The sequence below is a fragment of the Chiloscyllium plagiosum genome, unplaced genomic scaffold (genome assembly GCF_037043375.1).
Source record: "Chiloscyllium plagiosum isolate Xiang-an unplaced genomic scaffold, Cpla_swu_hap1 HiC_scaffold_10, whole genome shotgun sequence".
NCBI lineage: Eukaryota > Metazoa > Chordata > Chondrichthyes > Orectolobiformes > Hemiscylliidae > Chiloscyllium > Chiloscyllium plagiosum.
Window position 1 is genome coordinate 118,645,582 of NW_028270148.1, and position 13,169 is coordinate 118,658,750.

Below are 13,169 nucleotides of genomic sequence, written 5' to 3' on the forward strand. Positions count from 1 at the left end.
AGCTGTAACGTGACCTCCCAACTCCTGTACTCAATACTCTGACCAATAAAGGAAAGCATTCCAAACGCCGCCTTCACTATCCTATCTACCTGCGACTCCACTTTCAAGGAGCTATGAACCTGCACTCCAAGGTCTCTTTGTTCAGCAACACTCCCTAGGACTCCCTATGATAATGTATAAGTCCTGCTAAGATTTGCTTTCCCAAAATGGAGCACCTCGCATTTATCTGAATTAAACTCCATCTGCCACTTCTCAGCCCATTGGCCCATCTGGTCCAGATCCAGTTGTAATCTGAGGTAACCCTCTTCGCTGTCCACGACACCTCCAATTTTGGTGTCATCTGCAAACTTACCAACTGTACCTGTTATGCTCGCGTCCAAATGATTTATGTAAATGATAAAAATTAGAGGACCCAGCACCGATCCTTGTGGCACTCCACTGGTCACAGGCCTCCAGTCTGAAAAACAACCCTCCACCACCACCCTCGGTCTTCTACCTTTTGAGCTGAAAATGTGTTGCTGGAACAGCGCAGCAGGTCAGGCAGCATCCAGGGAACAGGAGAATCGACGTTTCGCGCATAAGCCCGAAACGTCGATTCTCCTGTTCCTTGGATGCTGCCTGACCTGCTGCGCTGTTCCAGCAACACATTTTCAGCTCTGATCTCCAGCCTCTGCAGACCTCACTTTCTCCTTCTACCTTTTGAGCCAGCTAGCTATGTATCCAAATAGCTAGTTCTCCCTGTATTCCATGAGATCTAACCTTGCTAATCCGTCTCCCCTGGGGAACCTTGTCGAACGCCTTACTGAAGTCCATATTGATCACATCTACTGCTCTGCCCTCCTCAATCTTCTTTGAGTTTTTTGAAGAAGTAACAATCAAGTTTGTGAGACATGATTTCCCACGCACAAAGCTATGTTCACTATCCCGAATCAGTCCTTGTCTTTCCAAATATATGTACACCCTGTCCCTCAGGCTTCCCTCCAACAACTTGCCCACCACCGAGGTCAGGCTCACTGGTCTATAGTTCCCTGGCTTGTCCTTACCACCCTTAAACAGTGGCACCACGTTTGCCAACCTCCAGTCTTCCGACACCTCACCTGTAACTATCGATGATACAGATACGTCTTCTTGAAAGTGAAATCATGCCTGACAAATGTATTATTTTTTTGAGGAGGTAACAAGCAGGTTAGACAATAGTGAGTATGTCAGCTGAATAGTGAGCTGAATATTATCTCGTGGAATATAGGTGTCATATATTGGATTTCCAAAGTTGTTGATAAGGTACTGCACATTAAGGTGACTTGAAGGGTAATTGGGTTGGTGTGTTAATATGGAAAGAGAATTGGCTATCTAGAAGACAGTTTGGATGAAAGGGACACTTTCAAGATGACAACCTGTAACTATGTGGCGTGTCCCCCAGAGAACTGTGCTGGGACCGCAATTATTTATAACATACAGTAATGACTTGAAAGTTAATATACTATCGCCAAGTTTGCAGATGACATACAAATAGTTAGGAAAGTAAGTAGTGAGGATGGCATTAAAGAGTCCACAGGGGAATATGAACAGCTTAAATTAGTGAGCTCAAATTTGGCAGATGGTATTTTAATATGGGGAAAATGTGAGATTTGGCATTTTGGCAGGAAGAATAGAGAAGCTGAATATTATTAAAATAGTGGGAAAACTGCAGAAAGCTACAGTACAGAAATATTTGAGGATCCTGGTGCATGAATTACAAAAAGCTAGCATCCAGGTTCAGTGGGTAATAGGGACGCAAATGGGCGATTGGACTTTATTTCCAAGGGAATGGAGCATAAAAGTAGGGAAATGTCATATACGAGGCACTAATCAGACCACAGCTGGAATGCTGTGAACAGTTTTAGAGCTGTTATCTACTGAAATACATTGGTATTGAAGGCAGTCAAGAGAAGGTTCATTGGTTTGATCTAGGGTATGAAGAGATTTTATTGAGGAGAAGTTGAGTACTTTGGGCTTGTACTTGTTGGAGTTCAGAAGCAAAGAGATTTTATTGGAATCTATAACTTTTGGGTGGCTTAACAGGATAGATTGTGCATAGGTTATTTCCCTCTTGTGGGAAAGTGTAGGATTTGAGGGCTTAATCTGAGTAGCAGGGTTGTCCATTTAAGACACAAGAGGAGGCATTTCTTTGAGGGTTGTGAATCTGTGGAATTGTTTACTGCAGTAAAGGTTAGATTAAGTATGATCAAAGCTGAGATGACATTTTTATCAGTAGGAGAAGCAAGATTTATAGGGAAAAGGCAGGAAAGCAGAGTTCAGGATTGTCTGATCAGCCACAATATCATTGGAGGTAGAGCAGACTCAATGGGGTTCATTACTTTTGCTCCTACATCTCATGGTTTACTGGTCTTCTTACTTTAGGACTCGTGCACATGATCTGTTTTGATGCTTATAGTGTAATCCTGATGGGGCTTCACAAAATGTACACCAAAACCAATAAATATGTGGAATTAAGAGTCTAAGGATGACCATGAATCCATTTTTGATTGTTGGAGAAAAACCGAACTAGTTCAATAATATCCTTTCAGGAAGGAAGCCGGACATACTTACCTGGTCTGACCTACATTTGACTCCAGACCCGTAGCAATGTGGTTGACCTTTGACTGCCCTCTCTGCACAATTAGGGATGGCACAGCCAGTGATGTCCACGTCCCGTGAATTAATTTTCTTAAAAAACTCATCAAGATATTCTACTATCCCTTTCTGCCTCATGATCTTATCCAGCTTTCCCTTTGAGACATCTTTACTATTTGCCTTAAACAGCCCTGTAATATCAGCTTTCGTGTTATCTTAAGGAACTGGTGCTGATTGAAAAGCTGGCTGACATTATGTTCAATCCATGGATAAATGTCAGGCCAGTATGTCTTATTTTATAAAAATCTGTATTTGACCAATGCTTTTTAAAAACGTTGTGAAAAATATTTCAAATATTGAAGACAACTAAAACAGACTCAGTCATTGGGCAGTTAAAATTAGAGACCAGAACTGAGTTTACTTTGAAATTACTTTTTGACATTGCATGCATCTGCTATTAAAGCATAACATGTACTGCAAATCCCCACATAAAACAGTGTTTGTTTTTCCTGAAAAACACAGCTTTAAGTGAAGCATCAGTCTTTATTCATTCACAGAGACTGGTATTGCTGATTGTGCCAGCATTTATTGCCTGTTGACAGGATGTGAGAGTGAGCTGCCATCTTGAACTGCAGTCGTCCTTGGGGACACCCACAGTGTTTTTAGGGAAGGAATTGCAGGATTTTGACCCAGTTACAGTGAATCATGATGTGAGACTTGGAGGGGAACTTGTTCCAAAGTACCTGCTGCCCTTGCCCTAAGTGGTAGAGGTCACAGGTTTGGAAACTGCTTTGTAAGGAGCTCGGTGAGTGTTGCAATGCATCTTTTAGCTGGTGTGCACTACAGACTATCTGTGCCTGTGGTAAAGTTGTGTTAGATATGCTACAATCGAATTGGCTGCTTTGTCCTTGAGAGTGTCAAGTTTCTTCATTGTTGTTGAGGCTGCATTCGTCCACACGTGGCAAATATTCACAGTCCTCTTGTCATGTTTTGTAAAAAGACAGGCTTTGACAATTCAGGGGTACACTGGAATTTCAACCTCTGGTCTGATCTTGTAGCCAATGTATTTATATTGGCTAGTCCAGTTCAGTTTCTGGTCAGTAGTAATCCTAGGGTGTTGATAGTGGGTGATTCAGTGGTGAAAACACGATTGATTGTCAAGGGAGGATGGTTACATTCTCTCTTGTTTGGATATGGTCATTGCTTGGCGTTTATTTGGTGCAAATGTATCGAGCAAAGAAGGCTGAGAGGAGATTTTAATGTAGATTTTCAAAATCATGAATAGGCTGGGTAGAATACATATGGAGAGGCTGTCCTCAAAAGGAAGACAAATGAAGGCGTAGGCATAAAGTGCTGTGAAAAAGTACTTCTGGCAAGTAGTTAAAGAAAGCAATGTACTGCCTGGAAATGTGGTGGAGGCAGGTTTAATTGAGGCAGTCAAGAGGGCATTGGATGGTTACTTGCTTAGAAACCATTTGGAACAAAACCAGGAGATTGGCAGTAGGTAATGATGCTCATTTGAAGAGGTGGTGCGGGCATGATGGGCTGAATATTCTGTGTCTGTGAATAATACATGCCATTTGTCAGCTCAAGCCTGGGTATTGTCCGGACCTTACTCCATGAGGACATGAATGTCTCTGGTATCTGAGGAGTCACAAATGGTGTTGAACATTGTTGGTCATCAGCAAGTATCCCCATGTCTGACCTTGTGGTGGTAGGAAAGTCATTGATGAAGCAGCTGAAAATGGTTGGGCCAAGGACACTACCCTGTGGAACTCTCACAGTGATATCCTTAGGCTGAGTTGATTGACCATCAACCATAATTATCTTTCTTTATTCCAGGTCATTCATCAAACGGGTGAGAATTTTGATAGGGTTCTTTGATGTTGCACTTGGTCATATGCTGCTTTGATGACCATGGCAATCACTCTCACTTACTCTCTAGAATTTAACTCCTTTATCTAAAGCAAGGATGTAATGAGCAGCTGCGACACCCTGGCAAAATTCAAAGTGTTAGTGAGCACTTGTGATTAAGTGCTGATTTTCCACACACTTAATCACATCTTCCATCAGTTCACTGAAAATTGAGAATAGAATAATGGCTTAATATGAACTTGTTCATCTTGGCAGTAAGCAAAGTGAAGTGGCAGATTATTTAAATGAGGAGAGGTTGCAGAACTGAAGGTACAGCAGGATCTGGGTGTCCTGGTAAATGATTACCAAGTTAGCTTACAGATACTGCAGGATTGGGTGGCACATGTGATGTTTATTATAAAAGAGTGGACCATAAAAATAGATGTTTTGCTACAGTTTGTATAGGTTATTGAAAAGATCACATTTGGAGTACTGTGTACAGATTTGATCTCCACCTTTTGAAAAGAACATAATTGCATTAGTAGCACTTCAGAGAAGGTTTGCCCAACTGATCTCTGTTAAAATGCTATCACTTTGTTTTCTAGTCTGTGTCAGTGATGGCAGTTTCCAGACAAGGGGTGATATGTTACTGGCCCAATATGACCCATGAAGAATCCTGCACAGAAATCGCTCTGGACTTTGGCAATGACTGGAAGTGTCTGACGGCAGTTTCGGTGAGTCCCATGATAGGAGATCTATCGAATAAGTGAATGTACTGTAAGGGTCTGTAACCTATACCCGTGCTACCTTTCGTCAAGGGCACGCAGCACTGCAGCAGGCATTCCAATCCTGACTGAGGAAACAATGGATGTTAGGTATTCTGTATTTTTGAGTTGTCAAAACTGAAAACAATATCGTGCAGCACCATATGTGAAATGTCTTGGAATACTGGGCTCCCGTTTTGCTGTCTATCCACAAATTGCTTTGGTTAAAAGATTTCAGTCTGTTGACCTCCTGCAGAATATGGAGAAGCCGACTTTGTAGATCAAACTATTATAATTCTGGTTAGAAAAGCACATTGTGACCACCTGAAGTAAATATCACCTACAACTCAAAATTAAACAGGTGAATTTGGACTGTACTTTGGCATTTGAAGATTTGATGGAGCTTTTTTCTTTTAACTGGTTCCTTGATCCTCATTTGGCTTTGTGCTAAGTCTGTTAAGTAGTCAGAAGCTAACCATTTTTAGGTTTCTTTTTAGGGTGGTGGATTTATTCTCGCTTCCCAGAAGAACCAATTGCTACGATTAACACCAGATGGTTCAGGCAAAGTGAGCTTCCGCCCTGTGCAGCAGGGACAGGGAATGCTATCGGGACTTGGGCGCAGAGTCTCATCACTCTTTGGCATTTTGACACCAGCTGCTGATGTTGTGGTAAGACTTAAAGGTAGTTTGGATCTACGTACGACTGACTGATCTGTTGGTTTTACCCTTTGGGTATTGAATAAATGAATATTTAAATTTATTATCTAGGAAGAAACTTTTTTTGCTATTACAAGTCAAAATGTTATAAATTGTAAATTATAAATTGTTGCTGTTTGCTTTGGTAAGAATTGTAGATCTAGTGTATTGTTGGATTTTCTTTTCTGTAACAGCTGAGTTCCGTATTGTGGGATGTGGAAAACGAGTGTTTCTACACACTGACGAATTCGAGTCTGAATAAATGGGAAGTGGATGAGACATCTGAACGCCACATTTTCAGCTGGGACTTAAACAGATCAATGAAAGGTGATCTGGGGGATTCTATCTGGGTAAGATGTATTAGAAAGACTTGACTGTTTCCATTCACATTGTGTAGAGTTTGAGGGTTTAGATTAGGTTAGGTTAGATTTCCTACAGTGTGGAAACAGGCCCTTCGGCCCAACCAGTCCACACCAACCCTTCGAAGAGTAACCTAACCAGACCCATTTCCCTCTGACTAATGCACCTAACACTATGGGAAATTTAGAATGACCAATTCACCTGACCTGCATGTTTTTGAACTGTGGGAGGAAACCCATGCAGACACAAGGAGAATGTGCAAACTCCACACATTCGTCCGTGGCTGGAATCAAACCCGGGTCCCTGGCGCTGAGACAGCAGTGCTAACCGCTGTGCCTGTAAAGAAGGACATATATTGATGAATGTAAATTTTTTCTAATGTGTTGATATAAATTTTACCCTAGTGTCTGACCTATCAGTTGTCTTGTGATCTCTTGCTGATTGTGTGCAGTCATACAGTCTAATTTCCAGTTTGCAGGTTTGAATTTGAATGGTAAAACTAAATACAAGTCCACTATATGATTTGGGGCAGGGAGTAATGAACTTTATTTGGAGGGGAAGGTGACTGCTCTTCTGGGCTTTTTGCATATCTTGTTGATGGGTCCCAGCAGTTTGTTCATGACTAAACACTTCAACTGCAAATAGTTACAGGAGAACAGAAAAGGGAAATAAAACTGAAAATAAATTTCCACACTCTGACCCCCACCCTCAAAGGAATTGAGGTTTTAACTTTTATGCTTTATTCTTCTGTTCCCCCAAGGGAGATGATGAAAATTATGAAGCCACTAAGTCTACAATCAATATGAAATATTTGGACTTGCAGCTGAGCAAGTAAGTGGGATTTATCATCTTTTTGGTACATTTACTTAGTTTCAGGTAAAATTAATTTCAACTGTTTATTTGTGTAGGCTTTCCATCCTTTCAGTGCAGCTAGGAAATAGCAAAATAACAGCAAGGCTGTTTTCATAATAGCTTTGCTTGAGAAATGATTACTCGATCCATTAAGCCCTTGCCTTTGCAGAACGAATATAATGTGTTTGTCGTGACCTGGCCTGTTTGATTTCCTTCTCTGGGAGGCAAAGATCCAAACCTGTAACCTGCAAGCAATGGAATCTATCCTGACTAATTGTGATGATCAAGCAGAGAATTCTGCTTTATGAGCATTACAAATTATACTCTTCTACATGAGGCAACTCTGCCAATTATGTATGTTGATAGATTCTAAGCCAGTTGGAGATAAATTGAAATTAAGGTGCACAACTTTTGTGGAGAGAAGTTGTTGACTCTCCGTCTTGCCCTTTCGCCCCACATCCAGTGTTACAGGTGCTCCTGAAATGTACTCAGACAATGAATAACCACTACCCATTTCTTCTTAACATTCAACAGGTTTAACAATTTGTGATTAACCAGATATTTAACCGATTCTCATCCTTTTCCCTACACTCAAATGTTTGATAATAGGCTATCCAAAACTAATCAAAGAAGAAAATGCATTTTGTTGCATTTTACAGTACAAATACTCATTCACAGATATGATATTCCCTGTTCTTTAAAGATTAAATCATTTTTTCACATGTACAAATATTGTAAAGCAATCAAAGAAAAAAATTTCCCTATTCTGTAACACAATGCTAGCTGTGCATTGCAATTTTGAATTGTTTTCTCAAGTTGCTTAACTAAAATGGTGGTTGAGGCAGAAATCCTTATAACATTTAAGTATTTTCCTGAGCACTTGCAATGCCAAAGCATGCAAAGCTATTGGCCAACTATTCGAAAATGGGATTAGAAGAATTAGATGGTTATTTTTCTCCGATGCAGACTCCATGAACTAAAGAGACTTTTTCTGTGCTGTAGATCTCAGTGACTATTCCATGGTCTCATCTTATTATTCCATGTTTTCATCATATCACCAGATGTCTCCCTCATAATATTCTAGGCCAGTTGTTTCTCTTTGAAAAACAGTCTGACAAATTGGTGAATTCTTTAACTCATTCTGTTTTGGAAATCTCTTCTTTGCAACATTTCCTTCACCCTAGCAAAGTTACTCCGCAACCTTTTTTCTGCATTACCATGACTTCAAGAGATGGTTATCCACGATGTTCAACAGATTTTATTTTCTCAGATTGCCCAATGTAGAAAATTTCCTTCAGAAGATTAGGCAAATACACCTTTGTACCTATCCACTAGTGCGAGTACTTTTATTAGCTTCCCAGTCCAATGAACAATATTTTGTTTATAAGTTTAGATGAACTCTGTCATACTTGAATATCCATCTGGAAAGTTTTCATGTGGATCATCACTAACAAATGACTAACTTCAGTTTCCCCAGCTGGAAAATTAAGAGCACGTTTCTGTGAATTTAATTTCTTTGTTTGTATCCTCCCAACACCATCTCAATTAAAGCATTTTTTAACAGGTGCTCTGTTCCAACTGGTCGTAGAAATGTTCAGCATGGAAACAGACCCTTCGGTCCAACCTGTCCATGCCGATCAGATATCCCAACCCAATGTAGTCCTACCTGCCAGCACCCGGCCCATATCCCTCCAAACCCTTCCTACTCATATACCCATCCAAATGCCTCTTAAATGTTGCAATTGTACCAGCCTCTACCACATCCTCTGGCAGCTCATTCCATACATGTACCACCCTCTGCGTGAAAAAGTTGCCCCTTAGGTCTCTTTTATATCTTTCCCCTCTCACCCTAAACCTATGCCCATTAGTTCTGGACTCCCCGACCCCAGGGAAAAGACTTTGTCTATTTATCCTATCCATACCCCTCATAATTTTGAAAACCTCTATAAGGTCACCCCTCAGCCTCTGACGCTCCAGGGAAAACAGCCCCAGTCGGTTCAACCTCTCCCTGTAGCTCAAAACCTCCAACCCTGGCAACATCCTTGTAAATCTTTTCTGAACCCTTTCAAGTTTCACAACATCTTTCCGATAGGAAGGAGACCACAATTGCACGCAATATTCCAACAGTGGCCTAACCAATGTCCTGTACAGCCGCAACATGACCTCCCAACTCCTGTACTCAATACTCTGACCAATAAAGGAAAGCATACCAAACGCCGCCTTCACTATCCTATCTACCTGCGACTCCACTTACAAGGAGCTATGAATCTGCACTCCAAGATCTCTTTGTTCAGCAAAACTCCTTCGACCATACCATTAAGTGTATAAGTCCTGCTAAGATTTGCTTTCCCAAAATGCAGCACCTCGCATTTATCTGAATTAAACTCCATCTGCTACTTCTCAGCCCATTGGCCCATCTGGTCCAGATCCTGTTGTAATCTGAGGTAACCTTCTTCGCTGTCCACTACACCTCCAAGTTTGGTCATATCTGACATCAGATCTAGCTGCATAACCAGTTCAACCAGCCAATAAACTTCTTAACTGTTCTGCTTGTATTTTGGATGCTTATTTATAAGGTTTCAAATTAGTAGTGAAAGGTTAGATGGGGGTCTAGTTTGAGATTTGAGGGAAGGTCACAAGATGGTAGCTTTAAAAGATTGATCAGTGGACGCAGGGTTTTTGAAGAATGTCCATTGGGGACCAGAGTTTAGAAGCTCAAGGTGGTGTCAGTACCAGATCAGTGAGAAAGACTTTTGCAGTGTAGGAGGAGGGGTATTGTGAAAGTGGTTAATGATTGAGGGAGAGTTAGGATTATTCAGTAAAGGCAGCAACACTGAAACAAATTCCCTTTACCTTGGTTCCAAAACATCACCATTTCTGTGTACTTGGTGCATGGGTTGAAAGTTTAATACAGCAAGATGATTAGAGAAGAAGGTTGTAAAGAGCTAGGAAATTTGTGTTGACATGGATGATGGAATGGAAAATTTAGATACAGAGAGGGAATGATGGTAAATACTGCCTTTTCCCTGTAACCCCTTATTCCCTTACTGAATAAAAATGTGCCTCTCACAAACTTGTTGCCTGTATCTCTTCCAGAGAGGGTCTGGTGATTTTGACAGCAGCCTGGAGCCATGCAGATTCTCCCTGCTTAATCTACTATATTTTAACCACCCTGCAAGATAAAGGCTGTCACATTTCTGATGAAATAAGAGTGGAGGTCACTGAGTATTGTCCACCATATCAGGTAAAACTTGGGTACAGTATCTGCTTTTGTGGGTTTTTTTTTGTGGAATTTGTATCACAGGGTGCAGCTGAGGAGATTTGAATAAATGCATTTAAGGTGAAGCCAGATAAGTATTGGACAGAGAAAAGAACTCCATATAGGATTATATTAAATATAATAAAGGAAGAGAAATTCTGAGGAGGTTAAATACCTAAATAGATCAATGGAATGAAAGGCTCAATTGTTTGCTGCCCAATTCTCTATACATTGCTTTGAAGTGAGAATTTATTTAAGTGTTACAAATGCAAGTTATTAATATTGATTGGTTCTTTTTTTAAATTCAGAATTTATATTAAAGATGTATCTTTGCAATTTATTTTGTGACACATAAATAATTAAACCTTACCAGCTTGATTTTCTATAACCTAACAATGTTGAATGTTTGAATGTTCAACCTTACAATATGTAGCATTCACGGCACTGGTTTCCAAATAATGACTGGTGTTGAAGTGTATAACAGTAATGAGCTGGGAGTGCTGGCTGGTACCAATGTAAACTGTTGTAATTGAGGGGTTGGGAGAGGAGATGTCAGGTGTAGGAATATTGGATTGGAAGCCTAGAGTCCAGAGGAGAAAGGAGCCGCGCTCCGACTGAACGTGCAGCCAATATGGAGGACTGTGGAGGGAGGCTGGGTAAGCTCTGGTTGTTAGGAGCAGAGAAGGCTGCGAGGAGACTTGATTAAAGTGCATGAGATGAAGCTGCACTGACATGGTGGACAAAAAGCAGCAGTTCCCCTCAGTTTAAAGTTCAGTAGCAGAAGGGCATAATTTTAAGATGAAAAGCAGAAGGTTTAGAAGGGATTTGTGGAAAATGGTTTTCACCCAGAGGGCAGTGGGAGCCTGGAATACATTGCCTAGGAGGGTAGTTGAGGTGGGAGCTTTTTACAGAGTATTTGGATGACCACATGAAATCTCATAACTTTAAGGCCAAGTACTGGAAATGGAACTAGTACATATTTAGAATAGTTGTTTGTGCAGACTCAATGGAACAAAGAGTACTCGTTTCGTTGAAACCGGGCTGCATATGAATATGTATTTGTAAGAATGATGCTGCATGTCTTTCCCCAGATAATCTATTGTTAAAGTTTCAAACAGGTCATGCTGATTATAACAATGGAAAGTTTGAGTCTATTTTCATAATTTTAGTCAGTCTCTTTGTTGAACTGACTCTGCCAATTGAAACAATTCCAAAGAAGAGTCATTTCAGGTTCGACATTAACTCTGTTTCTCTCTCTACAGAATCTGCCAAACCTGGTGAATTTCTGCAGCCTTCTCTGTTTGTTTCTGTTATTAATTTTAACAACTCCATTTCAGACAGAGGAGCTACCGTGCCAGCGATTCTTGATTCCAGATTTTGCGAGCCCAGCTGCGTATCTCTATACATATGATTTGGTATTTGCGTGCTGTACAGGTACAGGAAGAGCCAGTTTGCCCCAGGAGAAACTTATCCTAAATATGCCAGGTATACAATCACCAAAGCTTTAATCGCCATCTGGTTGTTAAATATTTTCAGGCACAGTAGTTATAAATGAACAAGTTCTTTGGAATTATCATGGATGTAGGATGTCAGATTCACTGAGGGAACTGTTGTATGTAAGAAGTTTAACTCTCTGGCTGCTGCTCATTCTGTTTCATGTTGCTGTTAGGTAAGTCCTTGATATTGTAAATTGCTGCTGCCACAAAATCTTTCCATAAGAGCACAGATCAGATTGTGATGACAAGAAATTGAGGGCAGGCAACAGCCTAATGGTATTATCACTAGATTGTTGGTTCAGAGAGCCAGGTAATGGATTTGGATGTGGAGTGAATAATCTAATGATGCCCATGAATCTGTTGCTAATTGTCAGAAAAACCCATCTGGTTTACTCATGTCCTTTAGGGAGGGAAACTGCCATCCTCACCCGGTCTAGCCTACATGTCACTTCAGACCCACAGCGATGTGGTTGACTCTTAACAAGCCCCTGGACAATTAGGGATGGGTAATAAATGCTGGCCAAGCTAGCAATGCCCTCATCCAATGAATGATACATTTTTAAATGTTCAACACAAAATTCAAATAGGATGACCCAACTCCCAGTGAAAGATTAACTTATATTGATTCCAGAAACTGTGACTATTTATCAAAACATTAAACACAAGGGGGCAGTGAAGGTGGCTTCCTTTGACATCAAGACAACGTTTGCCTGAGTGTGACATCAAGGATCCTGAGAAAAACCTGGAATCGATGTGAATCGGGGGAACCTCTCTTCATTGATTGGAGTCTTACCCAGTGTACAGAACGATGATTGTGGTTGTCGAAGGCCAGTCATCTCTGCAGGAGTTCCTTAGGGTGTGTCCAAGGCCCACCATCTTCAGATGTTTTAACAATGGGCGCCCACCCCCCACCCCGCCCACACAACATACCATTCATGACAACTCATACTGAAACAGTCCATATTCATATGGCAAGACCTGGGCAATATCCATGTTTGGGTTTAGAGGTGGCAAGTTACAGTTATGCCATACAAATGTCAGCCAATGACCATCTCCTACAAGAGAATGTAGCTATTGTCCCTTGCCATTCAGTGCCATTACTATCATTGAATTCCCCATCATCAATGTTCTGAGGGTTACCATTGACCAGAAACTGAACTGGACTAATCGTGTAACCACAGTATCCGATCAAAGGCTAGGAGTCCTGTAGCAAGTAATTCACCACCTGACTCTCCAAAGTCTGTCCACATCACGAGGTACAAGTCAGAGGTGATGG

At 40.9% G+C, this 13,169-nt stretch overlaps 1 protein-coding gene across 2 annotated transcripts in view; it reads left to right on the forward strand.

Moving 5' to 3' along the window:
• Window positions 1–13,169, forward strand: part of nup133 (nucleoporin 133) — a 62,173-nt gene that overhangs the window by 20,944 nt on the left and 28,060 nt on the right. For both annotated transcript variants that reach the window (XM_087991718.1, XM_043704246.2), the window contains exons 5-10: window positions 5,073–5,201; window positions 5,729–5,899; window positions 6,121–6,276; window positions 7,047–7,117; window positions 10,235–10,382; window positions 11,735–11,882. In XM_087991718.1, the coding sequence (XP_087847844.1) occupies window positions 5,073–5,201; window positions 5,729–5,899; window positions 6,121–6,276; window positions 7,047–7,117; window positions 10,235–10,382; window positions 11,735–11,882 (823 nt within the window). The remainder of the gene's footprint in view (window positions 1–5,072; window positions 5,202–5,728; window positions 5,900–6,120; window positions 6,277–7,046; window positions 7,118–10,234; window positions 10,383–11,734; window positions 11,883–13,169) is intronic.